General features: G+C 43.2%; 1 protein-coding gene across 1 annotated transcript in view; it reads left to right on the forward strand.

Moving 5' to 3' along the window:
• The window catches only part of TERT (telomerase reverse transcriptase), a 121,251-nt gene that overhangs the window by 74,363 nt on the left and 20,443 nt on the right, over positions 1 to 26,445 (forward strand). Inside the window, 5 exon segments of the mRNA XM_032766727.2 lie at positions 4,359 to 4,547; positions 7,528 to 7,654; positions 8,005 to 8,066; positions 15,009 to 15,133; positions 23,649 to 23,786. Of these exon segments, the coding sequence (XP_032622618.1) occupies positions 4,359 to 4,547; positions 7,528 to 7,654; positions 8,005 to 8,066; positions 15,009 to 15,133; positions 23,649 to 23,786 (641 nt within the window).

Consider the following 26,445-nt stretch of genomic DNA (forward strand, 5'->3'; position numbering starts at 1 on the left):
ACCAGACCAGCCATTACTTGCATCAGAGCCCATCGGGTTAAATAATTCTTGGGGTCCTCATTAGGCTCCTGGACGGAGGTCATAACTTGTGCTATAAAGTTATGGCTGTCTAAATGTTGCCATTAGACCCAGGACACCGATGTCCTACGTGACTTCCAACCTCTAATTTCCAAGGCCACACATACCCCCATGAGTCAGTGGACTTCCAAGGTAGTTAGCCTCTCCCTTGCTGCAAGGTGTCTCGCTTCAGGGTCCCCAAATGTTCAGCAATCGCCTTTAAATCAGTGGCTGATACTGGAACTGTGGTAACGGTTGTGCTACACCCACCTGCTCTGGGAGTTGTTACCGTGGTGTGTTGAATCGCTGCTACCAGGGCTATGGAAGCACACTCATCATATCTACATTCTTGCGGACTATCCCATGTATCTTCCTCCCAAGTTTCCCTGGGGTCCCATATTTTTTCCTCCCAGTCCAGGCTTTCTTTGGGCAAGTTTTGATCCCATTCTCCTGCTGTGACTGCTGCAATTTGGCAAGTTTCAAAGCCTAGCGTCTGCTTAAGCTGCTTAATAATGGTTTCGCAGTGGTTATGGTTTGCAGGAGCTCTGCCTTGTTCTAACGTCAATTTCTACACCATGCCCTGTAAGACTTGATTTTCTTTTAATATTTTATTTTTTCCCTCTACCTGTTCCAGTAATTCTTCTCCCTTGCTTTTTAGTTCACGTACAGTATCTTTAAGCCTGTCCAATTGTCCGTGGACCCCTGTAGTTAATACTTCCCATTTATCGGCTTCTTGTTCACTCGCGCTGAGCTTTTCACGCAGTGTAGTATTTTCTGCTTGGCAATTTACCAGCCAGAGGAACGCCTCATTACAGGCTTTCCACAATAGCCAGAGTACAGCCAAATCCTTTTTTATTGGGGTTGAAGGTTTATAAATCAACAAATATTTTGTCAGTTTGTCTTCCAAATCGGCTATGGTGTGGGCATCTGCTATTGCTTGTTCCATCCATGGGCTATGGCCAAATTTCTGCAAAATTTGTAACAAACAGGTAATCTCTTGTACACACAACAGCTTTTTCAGCTCCGCCTAAGCATCGTCCTTAGGGGACTCCTTTCATCTGAAAATTTTGTATTTAAGGTCTTTGGTTAGTTTATATTTCTGATCGTTCTAAGATTCCGTGTGCCTGTGCTTGGTTCGGGGCTTACAACAACCCTTCTCTTTTTTCACCTCTGTTGCCTGTGCCAGTGCCAGGGCTTGCAAATTTAACCTGTTTTGGGACAGAGGGAGAGACGTTAAGCCTCCCTCTGTATCACTCAGCCTACTAACACCGAGGGTTCATACACCAAGCATAAAAATCCCTCCCAGAATCGGAGCGCGAAACACTAAGTTGTCCTCTTGTGCTCAGTCTTGCTATGGCTGAGGGTGTATGCACCAAGGATATTTTGGGTTAGAGCGAGGATCTCTAAGTCCTCGTCCTACTGCCTGACCCTACTATGATCAGGGACATACCCACCTCCAATTGTTTTCCCCCAGCAACCCAGAGTGGAGAGAGAAATGCTAAACCTTTCTCCTATTTCTCAGCCCTGCTACGACTGAGAGCGTGTATATCTTTTAACCATCAAAATTTTCAATTCATAGAATATCAACAGTTAAGACAATATTAACCATTAATGGTTCCCACTTTACTGCCTGGTATCTCTATGATGAGGTGTGCACACCTGAATGATTGACCACTTTTAAGTATATGGTATACCTTTTTAGCAGTATTTTCAACAATTACAGTGCATATTCTTCCCCTTTGCATTCTCCACCAAAAATATTATGCTTATACAAAGCACTTGAAATCTTTTATACGGGAGAAGGCAGTGCGCCATATTTATTGAGAATACAGCAGTTAGCATATGCTTTTCAGTCACACATACACACACACACCATGCACACAGTCCCGCCAGTGGATATTATAGTTACCAGTCCAGAGTCTGGATCAATCTAGTGGCCAGCCAGATTGATCCCAGAGGGGAGCCGGGCTCTGTCGGTCACGATCCAATGCTCCTGGAGTTGTTGGCAAGACGAACCCAAATTTCGATGGCAAAGCACCCTGTTCTTATAGTTCTTTCTTTTCATTGAAGTCTATGGATTTTGCTGTGTCATTTTATGATCAGTTACTCCTTAATTGGTGTTATCTTTTCATGGCTTCTTTCATTCCAAAACACCTCCAGGAGGGTCATCCTATCCTGGTTTCAATTTAATTCATTATCTTGTGTTAGCCTCCATCTCAGGGTCGTCAGTCTGCCCTTTCTCAATCATGGATGCGCATTGATGGTTCTCTGGTGTTGATAAGTCTTGTTAAGTCTCTTCACTCCTCCTCCTTTGACCATCTGGCTTCAACAATGGCCTTCACACCTTATCTTTTCCTGATGCATACATTCCTCATTCACACAAACAGTTCTTTGCAGAGACTTTCCAAAAGTAACAAAAGCAGTGTTTTATGTTGAACAAGAAAGGCATTGTAATAGACCTTACTAAATGTTGTAACTATCTTTTCCCACACTGGGGCCTGGGCCTCCAAAATTCCTCTAATCTGATTAATATAGATACAGACAAGATCCTGTTTGTGACTTACAAGACATGAACAAAAATAAAATGGCTAATACTAGTATCCACTATCCTATTTATTTATTCTAATACCTTAATTCTTACTATAATACATACAATGTGTATAGTCAAAACATAATCAATTATATAGCACAGTACCTGTGGTACAACACAGTGCAATCCTAAAAAGGGCTGCCCTATCACCTGGGGTGTTGCTGAGCTTCCTTACTGTCCTTGAGTCAGTAACGGGTGGCCAATGTCCCAGGTCGTCTGTGTGCAGGCTTGTGGCTATGACTGCCAGTAATCATCTTCACCTGTTGCTTTGCCACTCCCCCATTGCTACAGGACTTTTGAAGAGAGATGTGCATGAATGATGTGTGCCGGAGGTGGTTTAAAATGGGAATCATTACACTGGGACAATCCCATTCTCTTAACTGCTGAAGCTTGGCACAGCGGCACAAAGGCGGTTACAACTGGAGGGTTCTTTAGCTGCAGTGGATAGCCATGACTTCTATAGTGCCCCATTGTGCCTTTTGCCTTCCACAATGTGGTGTTGCACTGCTTTTCAAGCTGTTGGACCAATATTTGGTCTCTTCTGCCTTGGCTACCAGAACAGTCTTTGTATACTTGGGAGGGCAATCCTTAAATCACCGTCAGTTTTCACACTTCCAGTTACGCTCACCAGGTTTAGCCTGCCTGCTGAGGCAGTTTACCAGGGCGTGGCCACTGTCACATACTTACAGCTACTTGGAGCCACAGGTGAGAACTGAGTGTACAGTGGGAACCAAAGAGGAAAAGAACCACTCAATATCCCTTGTCTGTGTATACATGCACAATAACACACTCAAGACCTACCTCCTGTGGCACATTAGGCCGAAATTATGTATCTGGACCTTGTAATTGTGTGGCACTATCCATCCCAAGACTTCTTCTCTTCTTTACCCTTTCAAGCCTAGTATACTTCAATCAATGTAATATCTCTTATGGGGTTTAATTTGATATTAAATTCAATTTATTTTACTCTGACTCAAAACTTGCAGTGTCCTTCAGATGTTAGTATTGCATGTATAACTGCATTGTAGCTGTTGTAGATTTTGACAGCAGGAGAGGAAGAAGCCATTTATGTCAGTTGATATTGTCAAGCGGTTGCGTTTACTCTTTCTCTCTCCATTTTGGAGAATGGCAGAAGTGAATTTAAATTTGACAGTATATGTTTACCCCACCATACCTTACCCAATATCTGCCTCTAAATTGTTAGCAATAGATATATTAGCTTGATATTTCTGCTGCAATGAAATCTGTGGTGTGAACAGGGGCAGAATTAAGATTGTTTGTTTATCATTTATGTAATCTTATTTGTGATTTTTTTTTATAATCTGTAATGTTTTTACCTCATTTTCTGCTCTAAGAATTAAACTCTTCATTTCATTAATCATTTCATTAACTCTTTTATTGGTTTATTTTGCCTTAAGTGCCTTCAATTTTTGGATCTCTGAGAGCATTCACTCAGCTAAAGAGTTGGTGACCCTTTGCTTTTGTAACACTTCTTCTATATTTATTCTCAGAGATTTCTTCACTTGTGTTCAAATTATTTCTCAACATTTGCAGTAGTTTATATAATGGACAGTAATCAGGATTCTTTTTCCTGGAAGATAGCCATAACAATTTTGGACTTGCTTTCGATAAGTGGCAGGCTAATAGGTTAATGTCACTTATATTACGCATCGCACATTATATTTTTGCTAACCATTTATATTTAATTTAGGACTCTGGCGGCAGGCATTCCTGAGTATGGCTTTTTAATAAACCCCAAGAAGACCATGATGAATTTTCCTGTTGATGAGGATATCCCAGGATGTTCCAAATTTAAACAGTTACCATATTGCTCTGTGATCCCATGGTGTGGGTTGTTACTAGATATACAGACACTTGAGGTGTACTGTGACTACTCCAGGTAAATATGGACACTGATTAAACTTCCTAGTATAAATTAGTATATACTGAGATGCACAAGAATATTGTTTTTGCTAATGATATAGGTGAGTCCACTACAAAATGAGTCTGATCAGCTCTGCCTCCCATACAATGAATGAGAACATTCTGTCATGCAGTAAGAGGCCTTCATCATCACTCCACTCTATCTTAACGTTTCACATCCAACCTGTAGTGGTTTCTAAGAAATGCATCTGATAGTCTGTAGTTCAGTTTCAAGTGGACAGATGTCTATAACACCACAACCTCATAGCCTCAGGTGGTATTACTGGACATCTTGCTGACATTCTGAATGGAAGAACTAAGGATTGAATGGGCTATGGAACTTGATTAATTTCCTGTGGATTATTGGGGACTAAACATGCTACACTTCAGTGATATTCCCTTAGTGGGGCTAAGTCATATTGATTGAACTGTATTATGAAAAATTATAGTGGTACCTCCCATGTGTGTACCTGATCTCTGGATAAACTTTGGTTTCTAAGCTTGTCAGTCAGGCACTTTTCATCACCGAAAATCATGTGAAAAAGATTATGGTTCTGTTTCTACTCTACCATTTTTGTGGATGTATTATGTACACATACACTGCATGTATATATTTTTTTGTTCATGGCTGGCACTCTTAATTTTTTTTTCTTTAAGAAGAGAATATACGCCCATAGAAACTGTTCCTTGTGAAAAAGGAGGCAGTCACAAGATGTGAACCAGTGTTTTAACAGTAGGCATGGAGAAAGAATGGTGGATTTCAGAAATATTTATAGATGGCAAAGTGAAAGGTTTGGTGAAAGCCTAGTTTCAAGAAGAGAAAAATGGAGGGTAATCAAAGATAACATCAAGGTTGCTAACTAGAGTGACTGGTAGGATAGTGGAATTGTCATCTGTGATAGAGAGAGAATTGCTTAAGTGGCTTGGGAAGAGAACTTTAAAATAGGACTGATGGAGGGCATTTTCTTGGAGGTCCCTTCCTTGCTATGCCTGTTATTAGAGTACTCTATATCTGTATGTAAATAAATAAGGTACCAGTAGATGGCACTAAAGAAGATGAAAAATTATTCCTGGATTTTGTAGGATAAGCAAAGCTTGTTGATGGGCTCAGCAAATGGCTTCTTCTGTGCAACTCTTTACATGGTGCTCTTAACACAATGCAAGCAAAGAAACTCTTAACACTATGGACCCACATGCTGTGGGAGTATTGGTGGTATGGAGAAGGGATGGGGTGGAGGAACTTATAGAACTTTGGAATACCTCCTGAGAACGTCTGTGAGTCAGATGGGCTTCACTTAGATTGCTAATCCTCTTTTATTTTTAAGGGCCATCAGGGACCACTATAATCATCTAGTCTGAATCCTACCTAATTTAGGCATGGAATTTCACCCAGTAATTACTGCAGCAAATTCAAAGGTGATTGAGAGAAAGTACATCTTTAAATTAAATACAGATGTCTTTCTAAAAGATTTCAATGAATGGAGAATTATCCCATTCCAATGGTTAATTACCCTCACTCACTGTTTTAAAAACAAAAAAACAAAACAAAAAAAACCCTGCACTTTATTTCTAGTAAGAATTTGTTTCATCTTTCACCATTGGACCTGTTGTGCCTTTGTCTGCTAGATTAAAGAGCCCTCTCCTACCAGAAATCTTATCCTCATGTAGGTACTGTACAGGGGTGGCTCCAGGCCCCAGCATGCCAAGCGCATGCTTGGGGTGGCAAGCCGCAGGGGGCACTCTGCCGGCGCTGCAAGGGCGGCAGGCAGGCTGCCTTTGGCGGCTTGCCTGCGGAGGGTCCGCTGGTCCCGCAGCTTCAGTGGACCTCCCGCATGCATGCCTGCGGAGGGTCCGCTGGTCCTGTGGCTTTGGAGGACCCTCCACAGGCAAACCACCGGAGGCAGCCTGCCTTCTGTGCTTGGGGCGGCAAAATCCCTAGAGCCTCCCCTGGTACTGTAGACAGTGATCAAGTAAACTCTTAACCTTCTTTTCGATAAGCTATGTAGATGGAGCTTTTAAAGTCTCTCACTGAAAGACAACTATCCAGATCTTGAATTCAAGATCATTCAAGCTATTGTCTAAACCCTCTCCAATTCTTCAATACCTTTTTAAGTATGGACACCTGAACTGGTCACAGAATTCCAGTAATAGTTTCACTGTACTAATGCCTTACACAGAGATAAAATAACCTCCCTTTTTCTACTTGATGTTCCCTTTCCTATACATCCATGGGAGTGCATATTGTGAGTATGGCTTACGTTCTTTGTTCCTAGATATATATCTTAGGTCATATTAAAATGCATAGTCTGTATAAGTGACCTGTTGTCCTTTTTATTTACCACTAATTCTTGTGTTGTCACCAAACAGTTAACTAGAAAATAAATGTAAATTCATTGCTTATAATGATAGCGGATATTACTTCCCCAAAACAGATCCCTGCAGGACCCATTGCAAACATCTCCGTTGGATGATTGTTTCCCATTTACTTTTTGGCACCTCTGACCTCTCCTTTAATAATAGTAAATAATACAATCTGTATAGAATAAAAAGGGCAGAGCTAGTCAGAGTGTAAGAAATGGCTTCAGGAGGGGCTGCTGAAAGTCCTGAGGATAAAAGAACTTATATTGAAAATGGAAATAGGGGCAAGGGATGGTTGTGAACACAAATATTCAGGATAATTTAAGGAAGACAATATGGGGAGCAAAAAGGCAAAATGAGTCATCATAGCAAATCCCAAAGGGATGTAGCCTCTTTGCAGCTCGAGCTCTACCTGGATAGATTTCTAATTAGCCCGAAAGAGGAAAGGGGAAATAGGAAGGACAGTTATAAGTATATCAGAGGAAAAAATACTAGTAGCAATAGGATGATTGTACATCTATTTTAATCTTTTTCTCCCATTTGTGGAGTTTACAGAAATAATCATGTTAAAACTATTGTTTTTCCTCTTGTCTTTGTAGTTATGCCTGTACTTCTATCAGGTCAAGTCTCGCCTTCAATTCAAGCAACACAGCAGGGAAAAACATGAAATACAAACTTCTCACAGTCTTGAAGCTGAAATGTCATAGTTTATTTCTCAATTTACAGGTGAAAATTGAAAACTAAATATTTTACTTTTTTTTTTATCTAGTGTTTCCAAAGTAATTTTAAATGTCCTTTTTTCTGACTCTCAGTCTGATTGTACAAAATGCTGAGCATATCCTGGAGGTGCTGAAGTTACTGAAAATTGAGGATGCCCAGCACTTTGCAGGATCAGACCCTTGCAGAATTGTGTGAATATGTGATTATAGGAATTTTTTAAGGGTGGTATAAAATCTTCTTTCCCCGTGGTCCAATCCCAGGCTGCTGGATTTGAACAAAACAAAACATACATTTTTAGAAGCACTCTAATATACATTTGTGTAGATTTATCTTCTTTTTTGTATCTTTTATTCTAGGTCAACAGTCTTAGAACAGTTTTCATTAACATTTATAAGATATTTTTGCTTCAGGCCTACAGGTATGTCAATTCTTCAATAACTCAGAAAATTTCAGTACTGTTACATGCCGTGTGAAGGAGCTGTGGATTAGAGAGAAGTAATGCCATAAAAGTTTGCCCGATAGTTTTTGTATCAAGTTGTAGCATTCTTTCTACAGGTGTTAAAATATATCAGCCCATATAATGTTGAAAGATTCAGGATGTGCCAATATATGAAGTGTGTGTTTAGGTTACTCTGCATTTTACTAAGTTGATCAGGAAGCAGTTTTGTTTTTAAATATTTTTAAGCATGCACAAGTGACATAAGGAAGAAGAAATCTGGGATGAAATACTGGTTTGCTCCATTAGGATGACCAGAAAACATCATTCATTAACCAGATTATACTGAGAACTGCGTGTCTAGTGCAAAACTGTCAGGACTTTGACCTGTATTCTTCTGGTCCTGATGAAGGTATAATTTTCCCAAGTTAACTGCAGTTTCTTAACTGCTGATAATTTTGAATGACTTTATAGCTGAACAAGTGTAGCTATTCTCAGTGAACATTTGCTAATCATCAGATAAAGTTTATATTTCAGTCAAGGACAAATGGAAATGATTGATAGTTGACAATCAGCTAAAAAAGAGAGATTTTAATCTTTGTGCTTCACTTGCTGCTCATCTGCATTGCATGTGGGGGAAAGCAAAGTAGAACACAAAGGGACGGAAATATCCAAAATCATAGGAATGGGGGACAGGGTGAAAACTAAGTAGCTTGCTACCCATAAGATTGTAGGAGTCTCTCCATGCAAAGCATGCATGATGGGGCATGATGATGTTGTCCTATAATTCAGATGAGCTAATGTGTCCTGTTTGTAAAATTCTCTTGTCGGTCTGTATTGTTCTCGCCACTGGACCGTTCCTTGCTTGTGAGGGGAGCTGGAAGTAATATGCTTGCAGTTGTACTGTATTCCCCAAGCTTGCAATTCACAGCTGATAAACCATGGCCTGTTGTCAATGACTATTTCTTCCTGAATGCCAAAAAGATGTCTTTTTAAACTTTTTGACTTTTTGACTTGTGTCTAATTCTATTGAGTAGATTTTCTACAAATTTAGAAAAATATTCAGTGGCTATCATATAGATAGGTCTCCCCTATTTACACTGATCTAGTGCTTTTCTTTTCCAGGGGCTATCATTAGGACCCTACCAAATTCACAGCTGTGAAAAATGCATCACAGACCGTGAAATCTGATCTACCCTATGATATCTGGCTACTGTAGGGGAGGGGCAGGGCTGGATGCGCCTCAGCCAGAGGCTCTTGCCATGTGCTGGGCTCCAGTGGCTAGTCCCAGCTGGGCTCGGGAGGGATCGGACTTCCTCTTCCCCTGCCTAGGCCGCTCCCAGGGCCGGGTTAGACCCACTTTCAGGAACCTCCCCCAGCTGCAGGAAGCTGTGCAGTTGCACTGCCTTCAGGGCTCACCTGTAAGGTTGGCCCTGCCCCTCTTCCCCCCCGAAGAGATGACCCCTCATATCCTGTGACCCTCACTGCTAGTGGTGGCAGCACTGGCTTTAGTGCCCCTGCCAGCAGCAGTACAGAAGCAATGGTGGCAATCCCACGATCCCGCTACACTAGCTTTGCAATTCCCCCATGACTCGCTTTTGGGTCAGGACCCCCATGGTTACAACATTCTTAAATTTCAGATGTAAATATCTGAAACTATTATACTGACTATTTTTAAAATCCTATGACTATGAAATTGACCAAAATGGACTCGGAATTTGGTAGGGTCCTAACTATCATGTAATGCTGTGGCTGAATGATTCTTCTAGTTTTATCTAGGGGAGGGATAGCTCAGTGGTTTGAGTACTGGCTTGCTAAATGCAGGGTTGTGAGCTCAATCCTTGAGGGGGCCACTTAGGAATCTGGGGCAAAAATCAGTACTTGGTCCTGATAGTGAAGGCAGGGGGCTGGACTCAATGAGCTTTCAAGGTCTCTTCTAGTTCTAGGAGATAGTTATAGCTCCAATTATTTGGTGGGGGGAGGAATAGCTCAGTGGTTTGAGCATTGGCCTGCTAAACCCAGGGTTGTGAGTTCAGTCCTTGAGGGGGCAATTTGGGGATTGGTCTTGCTTTGAGCAGGGGGTTGGACTAGATGATCTCCTGAAGTCCCTTCCAACTCTATGAATCTTTGACACCAGACTTGCATGATTTACCCTGCAATGTAGATGAGTTTGTTGGCCCAATACACTGACATTTATGCTTGCTTCCACCATTTACTGAGGCCCTGATGTCCCTCATATAACAATTCCAATACGTCATCCTATAAGGTCTGTGGGCTAAACCCAGAAGACTTAGACACTTAACTACAAATAATTATTCATGATAATTGCCACTTTAGATGTCAAAGTCCTACATATACACACCACTGCAATCCTCAAAAACTCACTCAGCTGTCATCAATTCTGTAGGTACCTAAGTTTCTCCCAGTGAACATGTGCACAGCCATCTCAGGCTAGGTGGTTGGGTGCCTACCTCATGCTAAGCCACAATGGGATCCTCAACCTAGGTGCTCCCCAGCTTGTCTTGCCTGTGTCCACTGGGCATGCTCAGAGCATGCATAACCCTACTCAAAGCAGGAGGTGCTCCTGTTATAATCTTTTGTCCAGTGTTTCAAGCACTCCCGCATGATATGGGAGACCCAGGTTATTTCCCCCCCACCATGTTGAAAAGGGATTTGAACTTAGGGTCTTCCCTCTCCCAGGAGAATGCCCTAACCATTGGGCTATGGGCTATTCCAGTGCAAGTTTCTCTCAATCTTTCCTGTTGAAGTTGTTCCACTTTTTATAGATAGTAACTATGCATTGGGACTAGAACATGGGTCTCATATTCCAGGTAAGTGCTCTAACACCTGGGCTGTAGAGTTATTCTCTCTTTTATTGGCCCAAAGATCATTTAATAACCCACAGTGCAGTAGCTAGGTAAGAAACCCACATTCAAATCCCTTCCCCACATCAGGCAAAAGGGGGAATTGAATCTGGGGCTCCCATATCCCCAGGTCAATGCTGTAACCACTGGGCTGAAAGTTATATGGGGCAGTGGTGGTACCAGCGTTTACTAGCTACATCTAGTGAGGAGAACTACTACACCAACTAACCAACTATCTTCTGCTGGTGTAAATTTTTCTAGCTCTGTTGAATACTACTACTTCTGTGCTACATGAGGGATGTGGCCTTTTATTTTCCATGACAAGAGCAGTATACCTTTTCCCCCAGTACTGACTCATTAAACTTGTTTAATTCTACAGAGGGAAGTAGTGGGGGGCAAAAGACTTATCTGGCTTTAAGACTAAGCTTGATAAGTATATGGAGGGGATGATATGATGGGATAGTTTAATTTGGGCAATTGATCTTGGATTATCAGCAGATAAGTCTGCTCAGTGGTCTGTGAGGGGATGTTGGATGGGATGGGATCTGAGTTACTGCAGAGAATTCTTTCCTGGGTGCTGGCTGGTGAGTCTTGCCCACATGCTCAGGGTTTAGCTGATCGCCATATTTGGGGTCAGGAAGGAATTTTCCTCCAGGGCGGATTGGCAGAGGCCCTGGAGGTTTTTCGCCTTCCTCTGCAGCGTGGGGCATGGGTCGCTTGCTGGTGGATTCTCTGCAGCTTGAGGTCTTCAAACCACAATTTTGAGGACTTCAATAACTCAGTCATGGGTTAGGGGTTGTTATAAAAGTGGATGGGTAGGGTTCTGTGGCCTGCTTTATGCAGGAGGTCAGACTAGATGATCATATTGGTCCCTTCTGACCTATGAGTCTATGAGTCTATATCACCATACCTATGTTTTTCATACAACTCCATAGGGAGACACCATTCTGTTTCAGTAATTCACTCTAATACATCATTCTATTGCATTCTAACTATTGTTTCACTTTGGGAAGCAGCAGATTTGGGCAGAGCTCAAAGGGCACAGCCCACCTTTCAAAAGAACTTGCACAGGTTCTCCCTTAAGTAAGCCATCTTTCCAGCACCATTTCAACTTCCTATATGTTTTATGTGGCCTATCTCTGTGGCTGTGGTTTGAGCTAGAAGATTACTTACAATGGATCCATTAACGTCAAAGATGTGAAACTCTTACTGTAACACAGGGTCTGGGGTCCCTCCCTAAGCTATATTTCATAACAAGGGAGAATGGGTAAGAGAAAAATCCAGTCTGTCTACTTGAATGGCCTAAGTTGTAAGTGTTTTGATAAATATTTCTGTTCTGTAGTTATAGCATATGATGATTATGATATATACTGACATATATACTCTCCAGTCCAAGAGTAACTCAAGAGGATATTGAGTAACAGTGGCTATTAGAATTAGACATTTTTAAATCAGCAGGTCTGGATGAATAATTTGAATCTAAAAATTTTAAAAGAACTGGCTGAAGAGCTCACTGAACCATTAATGTTGATTTTCAATAACTCTTGAAACAGTGGGGAAGTTTCAGAAGAATGGAAGAAAGCTAATGTTGTGCCAATATTTAAAAAGACTAAATGGAGGTGACCCTGGCAATTATAGTTCTGTCAGCAAGGGTAATACCAGCCTCTTCCTAGTGGAGGGGCTGAGATGGGCTAGACAGAAAACTAGGGGCGGGCTGTGCCCCTTCCCTCTCTAGTAAATTCTGGTTCCACTCTTTGCCAAGAGGCCATGCCTCCTTCCCATTGCCCTGCTCCTCTCCCTGCTCCTCAGATAGATGCTGGCCCCCACTTGCCACAAGGCTCTGCTTCTCTGCGTGGCCCTGGCCCCTGCTCCTCAGGTAACTACTGGTCCCACCTCCTCCTCTCCCCAGCCCTGAGGCCCTGTCCCCTGGCTAGGTCGGAGGCCAGAAACCAGAGCTGGGCAGTGCAGGGTGGCTGCTGCGCTGGCTGATGCCATGGTGCAGGCGGCCAAGGTGCTCCCCTGTCTTCTCCTGCTGCTGGTGCCTGGGACCATGGGGCTACAGCTGCTCTTCAGTTCCCCACCGCCCTTTGGTTACTTGCAGCCAGTATGAGCCACCTGGGCGGGGAGGGTTCCTTGGGGAGCAGCAACCACAGGGGGCAGGGCACAGGAGCCTGGGCCAGAGCGGATCAGTCCAGGTCATTGTGGGGAACCCCAGACCCTCCATCTTCCCTGGGCGGCATGCCCCGGTGGACAGGGACACAGGCTGGGGGCTACTTTTGGGCCCCACTAGCCGCTTGTCAGTCTTCCTCTACCCTGTTGCTGGTGGCGGTGCTGCCTTCAGAGCTGGGCACCTAACCAGCAACTGCCACTCTCCAGCCACCCAGCTCTGAAAGCAGCAGCAGTGGAGAAGTAAGGGTGGCAATGCATACCATGCCACCCTAACTTCTGCATAAAGTTTGATCTTTGCACTGGGAGGGCTAGCTATGACGGAGGGGTTCTAAGGGATAATTTGGGGAGGCCATAGCCTTAACAAACCACGCACCACCCCTGTCCGTCAGCCTGACTTTGATCCCAGGCAAAATAATAGTACAGCTGATATGGGACTCAATTAACAAAGAATTAAAGAAGGGGAATACAGTTAATGCCAATCACCATGGGTTTATAGAAAACAGATCTTGTCCAACTCTTTTGTCCACATCATGCGGTACCAAGCCAAATGCCTCACTAGAAGTGTATTGCATCAACACTATTGCCTTTATCAACCCAACTTGTAATCTCATAAAAAAAAAACTAGAACGAATCAAAATAAACATGGCACATATTACATGAATTCAAACTGCCAGGTCTCAAAATGTAATTGTAAATGGGGAATCATCAAGTGGAAATATTTCTACTGTGATCCTGCTCTCTACTTTAACTACGCTTTTAACATTTTTACTAATGACCTGGAAAAAAAACATAAAAAAATTTGGGGAGTGGTAACTGAAAAAGGCTTGTGAGTCATGATGGATAATCAGCTGAACATGCGTTCTCAATGCGACACTCTGGCCAAAAAGGTTAATGTGCTCCTTGGATGTAGAAATGGGGAAATATTGAGTAGGAATATTGTATAGCTCTAAATAATAAAGAGGACAGGTCACTGATACAGAGCAACATGGTCTGCCTATGTGTAAGCAAATAATTGTGCATTTTAATACAACTGAATATAAACTTATACCTCTAGGAACAAAGAATGTAGGCCAGACTTTCAGAATGAGGGACTCTATCCTGCTGTAGCAGATGCTACACTAGGACCACCTGAAAGCTGCCAGAACAGCTGTTGCTGGGAATGGAGAAGAGATTTGGCCTGAGTTCCTCACCATCATCCTTTAAAGAGCGCCATGTGGGGCAGGAACTGGGCAACCTCTTCTTCTTTTTCCCCCTACCCTGTAAATGTATGTCTGTTTTCTCCTCTCTTCCTCCCCACTGTGACCCTCAGACCCAGCATCTGGTGCCAGAAGTTCATTCTTCCCTTCCCCCAAGGAACTAAATGGGGCTCAAGTTTCCCATTGCCTTTCAAAGAAAGGTATACAAGAGAGCCAGACCACACTCTTCCAACTACCACTCTAGGTCTGGTACTGTATGGCTTGGGGTCCTGGGTACTGGAGGAACAGTATCTTTCTCTCTGTGCCCTCATGGCAGTTTGAGTCAACTGGGTTGCTTGTTCTGACAGTCCCAAGGCTGGAACATGTTTGAGCCAGGAGAATAGTCATTTTCACAAGACTGATACTGAGTAGGGTGCCTTGAGAATTCACTTCCCCTTTTCATTGTCACACATTACCACCTTTGGTCCACCAGTCTGACCTTCAGCAAACACCTAAGAGAAGGGCCTTAAACAGAGCCTGGAGTAATGGGGAGTGTATCGTTTAGCTGCAATAGTCTAATAATGTTGATATTGATAAAGAAGCTATTATTATACTTCTAAATATTGTGTAGTGCCCAGGGTCTCTGATCAATGTTTTTAATTTTTTAAGATTATCACTCAAGATTTTAAAAGTTTAATAGACTCTTTTATTATTAGGTTCCATGCATGTGTTCTCCAGCTTCCCTTTAACCAGCAAGTTAGAAAAAACCCTGGCTTCTTCCTGAGGATCATTTCTGATACTGCATCATGCTGCTATTCTATTATGAAAACCAAAAACACAGGTATGGCATATTAAGTGGTTATGAACACCATAAAATAAAAAGAATTTTAAAGTTTTAAAAATGCACATGTGGCGGGGTTCAGAAGTGCAATCCAGACCAGTGAGGAGTTGCCACTTGCCCACAATCCTGGGTGTCTCACAATGCTTTGCTGTTGTAGCTCACAACCAGCCTACCAGCATGTAGATCACACCCTGAGCGTCTGTATGCTGGACAGCCCTTGTTCAGCTGTTCTGACCTCAGTAGCCTGTCTACAGCAGTACTCTGGCTTCTGCCAGCCTTGGTTGAAACCAGTAAGGTAAGCCAAACTCACTCATAGTTTATTTACCTAATATGTAAAAATGGACTATTGTCTTTTCCTGACTGGGCTGTCAGAGAAGGAAATATACATTCCTTTGTCTAATGTTTATTAACAGGCTTGTTTATCAACTCTCTGATTTGCCTGGCCTGAGCACATTTTAATTATCCTTCAAAAATATGTCCACCACAAACATACATCACACAAGATTACTAATGATCAGTGAGTTGTTGATTTTCAAGCAGTACCTCACAAGGCATATTTTGCACAAAGATTATTACAGTAGGGCGTACAATGTGAATACAAGATGCTTAGTGACAGCCCAACTCCCTTACAAGCTGCAGGAGGGTTAGCCACTGCTTGACCCATTGGCAGCAGGTTAGAACCCACTGTTCTCCAATACCTCAATATGTTTAATTACATATGAAATGACCATCCTAAATCTAGTATCAGAGGGGTAGCTGTGTTAGTCTGGATCTGTAAAAGCAGCAAAGAGTCTTGTGGCACCTTATAGACTAACAGATGTTTTGGAGTATGAGCTTTTGTGGGTGAATACCCACTTTGTCGGATGCATGTAGTGGAAATTTCCAGGGGCAGGTATATATAAGCAAGCAAGAGAGCAGCTAGAATAAAGAGGTTAGTTCAATCAGGAGGATGAGGCCCTCTTATAGCAGATGAGGTTGAAAACTCAGGGAGGAAAACTGGTTTTGGTAGCTGGCAGCCAATTCACAGTCTTGTTTATCTCGAGTGTATGGTGTCAATTTCGATGACTGAAGCTCAGCACTTTCTCTTCGAAGTCGTCCTGAATTTTTTTGCTGCAGATGGCCACCTAAGATCACTTCAAGCTTAATACTAGCTTAGATCTGGACACTGCACACCAGAAATTTAGTGCTGGCACACTTTCCTGTCCCCAAAACTTCCCTGAGAACACAGAGCCAAACCCTGGATCTAAAACAAGGAGTAAATTACCACCTCCTCCTTCCCCCCTCCAATGACTTCCCCGGCGGTCCTGATAGGATAACACGATCCAAATCCTTGATCTGTAAAACAGGTGAGGAATAACCATCCCCTCTTTTCCCCCCACACCTCGTGAGTCAGAACTCAATCCCCTTGATCTTAAAAAAGGAAGTCCAATCAAATTCTTAAAAAGAAAGCTTTAATTAAAGAAGAAGAAGGTAAATATATCTCTGGTATACATCAGGATGGAAAATGCTTTAGCAGTACTAGTTATATAGCCCAGAGGAACCCCCTTACTTCAGCGTTCAGAGTACAGCAAAACAGAGGTAAAAATTCCTTCCAGCAAAAGAAACATGTACCAAGTGAGAAAACAATATTAAGACTAATCCGCCTTGCCTGGCGTATTATTACATTTTGAACACAAAAGACTGATTCCGAAAATTTGCGAGAGCCGGTTACATCGGTCCCTCTTAGTCCCAAGAGCGAACAACCCCCAAAAACAAAAAGCACAAACAAAGACTTCCCTCTACCAAGATTTGAAAGTATCTTGTCCCCCTATTGGTCCTGTGGTCAGGTGTCAGCCAGGTTTACTGAGCTTCTTAACCCTTTACAGGTAAAAGAGACATTAACCCTTAACTATCTGTTTATGACAAGCACATCAGCAGATCTTGGGCCACAGCACCTTTTCAACTGTACCGCAGACACATTCAGCACTGACTCTGTTTCCCTGATGAGAGTTTACTGCTTCAACCACTGAGTCTGGCTATGGTGGGTTTGTATCTGAGCCCTCATGCTCAACCCGGTTACCTCAATACAGCACAATACAGCATTACAAACAACACATCAGGAAGAAACACTTCCCACTGTCAGAATCCTGGAATAACTTTTAGAGCCCATAATGTCGAAGGCTACAGGCAGAGTGATAGGGTCCATCATAGCCACATCTGGTTCTCTGCTAGCCTCCTATCAGGTACACCATTATGTCCTTCCTCCTGGGTCCCATGAGCATGACTTGCCCCTCCTCTTCTGTCTGAGCTGCCTGTTTGTCCTTGTCAGCAAGCTTGTGTTGCTCCAGCTCTGCTTCCTGACTCAGACAGCTGATCTCCAGATCTATTCATCTCTCGTCCACTAGCAGCCTTTTCCACTCCAATCTTCACAGCTCTGTATGTCTCACTATTGATATTGCTTCTGTTGGATCATCTGGGGAACCATCTGCTGGTTGGTCTCCTGCATGTCCTGTAGGAGAAAAAGGGACCTTCATTTGGCTCTCGGTTTGCAGCAAATGCCCCATTCTGTCTCCTGGTTTGATTGGAGCATGGCTACTCGCTCCATTTGCTTCTGAATCTGATCAGCTGCTGCGAGACTTCACTGTTTCTTGGTGAGCTCAGCATCTGCCTCTTTGCCCATCCTGCCTTTTCTGGTGCTTATTCATGTTTAGACCTTTCTTTGACTGCTCCCAGCCTTTTCACTTGAGAATCACTTAAAACTAGTTCATTAGTGCTTAAAGTGTAAACCTCAGTTCTATTAGTAAGCTGTGTGTAAATCCTGCATAACTGTGGCGCTGTGATGGAGTTCAGGTAGCCTGCCTGCAATACCACAGAAAGAGAGTGCATGCTTGTTACTCAATCTGGTTGTCACAGGCAGAGAGCAACAGTAGCAAGGCATTGTGAAGCACTCACGGTCACTGGGTAAGAGGTGACACAACTCTTCTCTGGTCTGGATTGCACCCCAGAATGTGACAGCACCTCCATGGCAAAATAGGAGAGAGGAGGTATGGAGAGAGGAGGTATTCCCTTGTGGATAAAATAATGGAGATATCTCAGTGCACATTTTAATAAACCCTGGAAGCATTGGCAACTGCAGCTTTGGGATTGATCAGTGACAACTGATAGACAATTGAGTCCGTTTCCTTCAGTCAATAAAACCACTGGGGATGGAACTAATTAACAGATTTTACTTTTAAATTCTCAGAAAATAAATTCAAAAAGTTTTGGTGTGATGCAATCCCTGGGGTGCAGCCTGGGACTGTGAGACCACTGTGCCCCCTTATCTTTCTCCAGCCTGGGCTGACTCTCACAATGCTTTGTTAGTGACAAGCAGCAAACCCCTTCAGGCGCTGTTATAACTCAGCGCAACAGCATATGGAGGCCCCCACCTAGCTATATTGCATGAATGCTCCCAGAGTGATTCATGAATCACACAGGGAAAGGCACCAGCCAGATCCACCACCCCCCCAGCACTGTACCTCAGGAATATACCGTTTTGCGCTGCTCAAGATAAGCAGTGCGGATTTATTAATTGGTTCACCACTTCATCAGTGGAAAGTGGATATACACCAGCCTTTGGAAACCTGAACAAATTACCAAACATGTCAGGCAAACTCTCTCGTAAAGATATAAACAGTTAAATTTATTGACTACAAAAGATAGATTTTAAGTGATTATAAATGATAGGCAAAAAGTCAGAGTTAGTTACCAAAAGGAAATAAAATATAAGCATGCAGTCTAAACTCTCAACCCTGTTAGACTGGGCAACATCTAGATTAAGAAGTGTTTCTCACCCCACTGGGTATTGCAGTACACAGATTTCACCCTGGAAACTTGGACCAGTCTCCTTTGTTGGAGTCTTAAGTCTTCTCAGTGTCTTTGTTGCTTGCAGGATAGGTGGGGGCAGGAGAAAGGCTCAGCATGGGGCTCTTGTGTTCTATTTTATACTCTCAGTCCCATGTGCTTGGAAAACACAAGTCGAGGCATGTTTGTTGGGCATTGCTGAGTCTCCAGGCAAGGTTGAGCAGTTCCTCTGGTGTGGCCTCATGCAGGCAAGTAATTGAATTGTAGCTCCCTTACTGGACAATGGTTGTTGATGGGTTGTTTGACACCCGACTCGGGTGTTGGTTACTTTCCTTGCTGTTATCTCTGAGCTAATATCTGGCCGAATGCCCCAACTTACAACATGTTTTAGTGACAACCATATAATACAATTCTCATAACTACATATGCATTAATGATATACACATATGAATAGAAAAATGACTTTTATCAGATCATAACCTTTCCCCAGTTATCTCACATGACCTGCTCTGTATGCAAGATCACAATTATATATAAATGAGGAATATGGGGGTTACAGGGAGCTCCCCTAAGCTACAGAATGTCACAGTTGGGTCCTCTCATCCTTTATTATGGAGTCATGATGAACTCCTGTATATTAATTAAAGGAACTTACAGTACTTTTCCGCAGAGGAACTCATTGCTTTGTGAAGGTGGGTGAGTATGGTGGGCAACCTCAAATGTGGTGTTTAGCACCTTTAACTTTATTTATATTTGTAATCTTCCATGTACTTAGAAAGAAGGATTATTGCAAATATTGTGGTATCTGCTTAAATGGCTACAATAAGTAAATGCAAGTTTTTTAGTGTGTTCACAAGTATTATCTCAGGTTAATGATAAGGAAACTGAAGCACAGAGATGCTAATGAACTTGCCTAATGTCACAACAGAAATTATTGTCAGAGTTCTGTACAAATCTGGGTTTCCTGACTCCCATTTCCATAGTCACTCGAGTCACTGCCTCTGATACACTTTTTAAAAAGTATGTCATATTATATAGACCCTTTCATGGCTGTGGTTGACGACAACCTTTTCTGGGCTGAGACTTGAGGGTGTGTCTCTGCTGCAGTCAAAGGAGTGATTCCCGCACGGGTTGGCATATCTGCACTAGCATTAAGCTAGCTAGCAAGGCTAAAAATAACAGTGAAGATGAGGTGGCATAGGTTTCAGCCTGGGCTGTACAAACATGCCAGGAGCCTTGGGTATATACTCCCATTGCTAGCATGCACACACTCTCCCCCCAGCACTCACTCTCACTGGAGGCATTCCTTCTTGTGTGTACATTTGTCTTTCTGTCCCTTCTCCACAAAGGAAAGGGCTATTGGCAGAGGGTTATTTTCCTGTCCCATGGGGAGGACAGATGACACTGAGCTTGTGCTCTAGGTTGAGTGACTTAGCTTACTTTACTTGATCTAGTCTCAGATCAGGCACAGTAATAGAGTCCCAATCAACTGCTCACTCTGGTATCTGCTGTAGCTTCTGCTTGAGGTAGAGGATGAAGAGTGAGGAAACTGCAGACTGCAAATGTGGGAAGTGAAATTACACAGTGGCATCTTGGGACACTATGAGATGGGAAAGAGGAGGTATCTGAGAGAGGCAGTAGGATTTGAGGAGAGAATGGAGCAGGGGAAGGGTTGGTTTATATTAGATACCAGGTAAGATTGATTATTTGTTCTTTGCTTAACTTGTCTTCCTCCCGCCTCTTCTGTCACTCCTTCATTTTCTTATTTTGTTGCTTCTCCTCCCCTCATTTACTCTCTGGTGATGTCCCTTCAAGCACATTCCTTGGTCACCGCTCTCCCCTCTGTGGTTGAGCTCATACACTCTCATAACTTCTTATTGACGACACCATCCTCTGCCAGGGCTGGCTCTAACTTTTTTGCCTCCCCAAGCAAAAAAAAAAAAAAAAGGTGCCACCCCGCTGTTACAACCCCCCCCGAGTGCTGCCCCACCAAAACAAAAACAACCCCCCAAGCACCATCCCGCCCTGCCAAACCAAAAAAATAAAATAAAACCCCAAGCGCCGCCCTGCCGAAACAACCCCCCCCCGAGTGCCGCCCCGCCGAAACAAACAAAAAAAACATCAAGCGCTGCCCCCTGCTGGGAAAAAAGAGAGTGCTGCTCCGCCGAAACAAAACAAACAAACAAAAAAACCACCACAGCACTGCCTCATCACCCCAAGATTGGCCGCCCCTTACAAGGTCCCGCCCCAAGCACATGCTTGGTCGGCTGGTGCCTGGAGCCGGCCCTGTCCTCTGCTACTCCTCTTGGAGCCTCAGGCAGAAGCTTCCATTTGCTCCCATTTTTGTTACTGGGTATTCAACCACTAACTCAAACTGAACATATTAAAAATGAAATTTCTTGTCCTACTCCTCCCGTAAAAAACCTTCTCCTTTCCTTTCCTTTATTATTATTATTATTATCCTTCCCACCATGTTTCTGGTCATCCAGGCTCACAACCTTTGTTATATTCAACTCTTCTCACTTCCTTTTCCATTTAGGCTGTTACTAAATCCTGCTGTTACTAATTCTTTTCTCATATTATGGCAATCTGTCCCTTCACCTCCAGCCCCATTCCCAAAACCTTGGTCCATGCGTTGATTATCTCTTGCCTTGGCTACTGTACCTTCTCCTTTCTAGTCTCCCAAAATCTCACCATGTGTCTCCTCAAATCCTTTTGATGGGATGCAGTCAAAAGCACTTTTTACCCTCCTCTGCAATTATTTCATTTTCCCTCCTTTAGTCCCTTCACTGGTTTCCCATCCTTAATATTAAATTCAGACTTCTTATTCAGGGCTGCACAGTACTTCTACTGAAATTTTATATTTTGTTGTTACCTTCTTGTTACTTACACAAATATTCTGCCATTCAGCTCTCTTTAATGCTGTTTTTGTCTTCTCCTTTCCATTAATAGCTGTGTACCTTTTCTTATGCAGTCCCCTATGCCTGGAACATCCTCATGCTTCTCTCTTCAGATCCTACCCTCATTAGCTTTCTGTTGCTGACTGCTACTCTGGCCATCATTCTACTTTGCCTAAACTTAAATATATTAAATCCGCATATTTTAAAAGGTGTATATATAGGAAGTAACAGACTGCATATATAACAAGCAGCATATCTCCTGATCAGGCCCTTTGTTGTTCCTCATCCTCCAGTACTTCATTTTGTATGTGGTATAGGTCTTGACTTTTTTTTAAACTTTCTATAAAATAAGGGCAATACCCATCTGTAGTACTATAGAAATAACATACACAAGTAATTGTGCAAAGAAGAAAAATATAAGAGAAAATTAAGTCCAGAAACTAATTATAGAGAGATTCTATAACCTATTACTGACTCTTTCGTACATTCCACCTTTGTCTTGTAGTAGTTCTTAATCTGGATTTTTCAAACGAATGAACATTTTGCAAACATATCTTTTGCTCTAATTTACTATGTTTATGTGGCCTATATAAGACAGAGTGATTCCTGAAACCTGCATGACATTTTTTCTAGTCAATCCCATAATAGTCACCTACAGGTTTTTTTCCTATTTAGTAAAAGAATTGACACTTCCATTTTTCATAAATTATTTCTTTACATGTTCATTTTAACCAAGTATTATTTTCTATTAATTATCCTCATGTAACATCACAACATAATCACACACAATGGGTGAGAGATTCCGTGTTGTGCTTCTAAGAGGTGGAGCATAGAATTTGTAGTCCAGGGCCGAGGGGGATAAAATGACTTTAAGACATCTTTGCACCTTCTTGATTCTGGGTTGCTAGCCTGCTTAGATAGTGTATGTAAGTTATAGAAGCCTCTCTGGACTGTCCTGTCTCTGATAACAGTGTGTGCTGTGGTTCTGCCCTACCACAACCCTCCAGCCCCCATGCCAGAACTTGTGAGAAGGTCCTTGGAAGACAGCCTTACAGCTGTCTTCTGCAGAATCTGTACCAGAGGAATTCTCTCTGAGGGTACGTCCAGACTACCTGCCAATATATCGGTCCCCAAATGTGCTCCCCGTCGACTCCAGAACTCCACTGGAGCGAGCGGCGGTAGTGGAGTCGATAGGGGAGCCACAGACGTCGATCCCGTGCCGTGAGGACGGGAGGTAAGTCGGAATAAGATACTTCGACTTCAGCTATGGTATTTCCGTAGCTGAAGTTGCGTATCTTACATCGACACCCCTTCCCCCTCCCCAGTGTAGACCAGGCCTCTGATAGTTCGAAAGGAAGAAGATTCCATTTTGGTCCTTTTACCTGGCATAAAAGATGTGGAGTAGGGATGAGAATCACACGCAATGTGATAATTTTTTTAACTTTCACTTACTAAAGATGCACATTTTCATTTGTGTGTTAATCTCTCCCATCCCCACCAGTCAGGGCTTTTATTCATGAGTTATGGAGAGGGAAATGATCTTGTGATTTACTAGTTCCCAGTTTTGCTGTACACTTCCTATGTGACTTGGGACGAATCACTGAATGTCTCTGTGCCTCAGTTCCTCATCTGTTAAATGAGGGCACAACTTCCTTATCCTCATGGGTTTTATAAGAAAAAATCCATTCAGGTCTGAAGTGCTTATATGTTCATGTGATTGGACAGAGAGGGATTTGCTGCTCATCCTTGAATGCTAATCAGCTTTAGGTAAAATTGTGTTTGTTTCACTTCAGGGATTGCTTTAGGTACCAAAGGTGCTTCTGGGCTGTTTCCTTCTGAAGCAGCAGAATGGCTTTGCTATCGTGCTTTCATTATCAAACTGACAAACCACAAAGTTGTCTACAAGTGCCTTCTTAGGTTCCTAAAAATATGTAAGTACAGAGTAACGTTGAAAGTGAAACTTTTTAAATATAGATAACGTATTCAAATCTGCTTATGCACATGCAGACAAAAATGGTATAATTTTTCACCATTGCCTGCAACCCTGCTCTAGTTAAAGAAGTGTCATTTCTATTATGTGACACTTATTAAAGGTTTGTGTAAACTAATTGTTTAATTTGTATTAGCCAAATATGGGTATAGAAATTCTCTGCCTATTAAATGAGTTGTGATTTAGATGCTCTGATTATTACCCCAAAAATACATAACTGATGCTTAAAATATCCTCCAAGAACATAAACTCTTGGCAAAAGATTGATATTGGGAACCACTAGTTTTAACAGAAATCATCATTGTGCCCTTTATATTGTATATACTCAGCATGATTGCCATTGTCAAGGTTCTAGAGCTCTTCCATTCAGTTTTATTTTACTTATTTTCTCTTTTTTTTTGCTTTTGTTTTAAACTTTGTAATGTTCTAAACACAAGCATGTACAGAGGTGCACAAGATCTGTTCAGGTATAAAACCCAGGACTCTAATATAACAGGATCAAGGCACATCCATTTCCCCCAATCTTTCAGAAGAAACATGGCAAAGTAGATGCTTCTGTAACCTACACTACTACATTGTGGCTCTGTCACACTGTAGCAGCTAGACCACTGCAAGAAAGATAGGACATAAACCAAATCTTAATTTAAACAACCGCTTAACTGATTACACCTACCACCTTTCTTATGGTTCTTTTAATTTTGATTGCTTAACTAAAGAAAAGGACTACAGAGTTAAATATAGTTTTGTAGAATTTTATTAAATATCCTTAATGAAAGCAACTAATAGTGTAGGATATGTGATACAGCAGGGCCAGAGGGCACCAGGAGAGTGATAGATGGGAAAGACATAAGCCCCAGGATGATCAGAGCCTTATTTCTTGTGGACTGAGGAGAGGTTACTACAAGTTAATTAGAACACCTGGAGCCAATTAAGACCTAATAAAAACATCTGATTCCATCAGACAAGGAGGGGGGAAGGATAGCTGACTGTAGTTTGAAGGAGTACTGTTGTTAACCAAAGGATCACAGTACCAGAAACGGCAGAGCAGAGGGACTCCCCAGGCACAGAGGACTGAGGGAAACCCTACCCAAGGAGGGAGAGGGAAGGAAGCCCACAAAGCTAAAGGGGCTGGGACCCCGAGTAGGGGATAGGCCCAAGTCCCTTCCTGCTCTCCTTCTCTCTCCCACCAGGGCACTAGTGGAACCCTCGATGCCCAAGAATAGGGGCAAGAGGTGGCGCCTGACCCATCACACAAAAGGAAAGCACAGGACCCACCATAATAGTGCCAGCCATTTGCCACATGTGGTGTGAAGAGTGGGATTCCATTATGTGAATTTAATCCTGGGTGAGCTAAAACCATCCCTTTCCCAAAATGATCAACGTGGTCAAGGCACTAGTGCAAGCCACCGCGGCCCAACAGGATGCTACCCTGGTCCAAGCAGCTGCCAACAGGATGCAGTATGGCTGCAGCAGAAGACCAATCACCTGCTGATGAGCCAGGACTGCACTGTGCTGCATGAAGTGGTGAACCAGGTGAAGGCCCTTATGGAGCTGAGCCATGAGTGCAACGGGACACGGATTGTATGGGCCAACAACTGCCTGCAGAAAATGATGCAGGAGGAAGGTGTGGAGGCATACCTCTTGGCCTTCAGAGGGCAGCCCTGTGGGAGGGCTGGCCCTGAGATCAGTGGTCAGGAGATGAGGCACAATGGACCAGGAAGGCAGTCCCAACCCTGAGGCCCCAGACTATCGAGAACTCCAGGAGAACTGTAACTGGAAGGAGGGGCACCGAGGAATGGCCTGAAACCATGAAGGGACCTGAGGGCTTGCGGGGGAGGAGTGGGCTGAATAGCCCAAGGCAGAGGATGATAACCAGGGTAAGGTATCGGTGTTATCAGTGTGGGGGAATTGGGGCACATAGCAGCCCAGTACCCCCGCAGGGACGAGCCCATGCAGTGCAATCTGGGGGATCACAGGGAGCAGTGTAGCCCGATTGGCCTGGTGGGGGTTGCAATGACCCCACATGGGTACACCTGTGGTTGGTAAAAATGAATGGCATTGAGACCACAGATTTGGTGGATTCTGGGAGTGCTGTCACGCTGGTCTCAGAGAAGTTAGTGGGGCAAGACCAACTGACCTGGGCCAAAAACACAGGAGTAACGTGTCCATGGCATTGTAAATTTCTACATCACGATCCCAGTGCGGATTGAGATCCAGGAGAATACTACCAAGGTGACTGCAGGGGTGGTCCCCAGACTCCTCTACCTGGTCTTAATCAAGATGGACTTCCAGGGTTTGAGAACCTCAAACCCCTTCACCCCATAGAGCTAGGGGAGGGTAGCAATCCCTGGGCTGAGATCAAGGCAGCCATGGATAACCACGCCCTAATTTTTACCAGACTTACCCCAGAATTATTTTCACCATCCGGAAGCCCTGGAAATCTAGGCAGGAAAGGAGGGCAAATAAAAGGTTAGGAACCAGGATTTTGGCAGGGAACCAGAAAGCCAGCCTGGTTAGTAGGCAAACTCGTCCAGGAGGCCAGGAGACAGGTCGGACCAGTGAGGATCCAGAGGCAGTCCCCAGCACCAGTAAGAGCAACT

Source organism: Chelonoidis abingdonii, chromosome 2, assembly GCF_003597395.2.
Source record: "Chelonoidis abingdonii isolate Lonesome George chromosome 2, CheloAbing_2.0, whole genome shotgun sequence".
Classification (NCBI taxonomy): domain Eukaryota; kingdom Metazoa; phylum Chordata; order Testudines; family Testudinidae; genus Chelonoidis; species Chelonoidis abingdonii.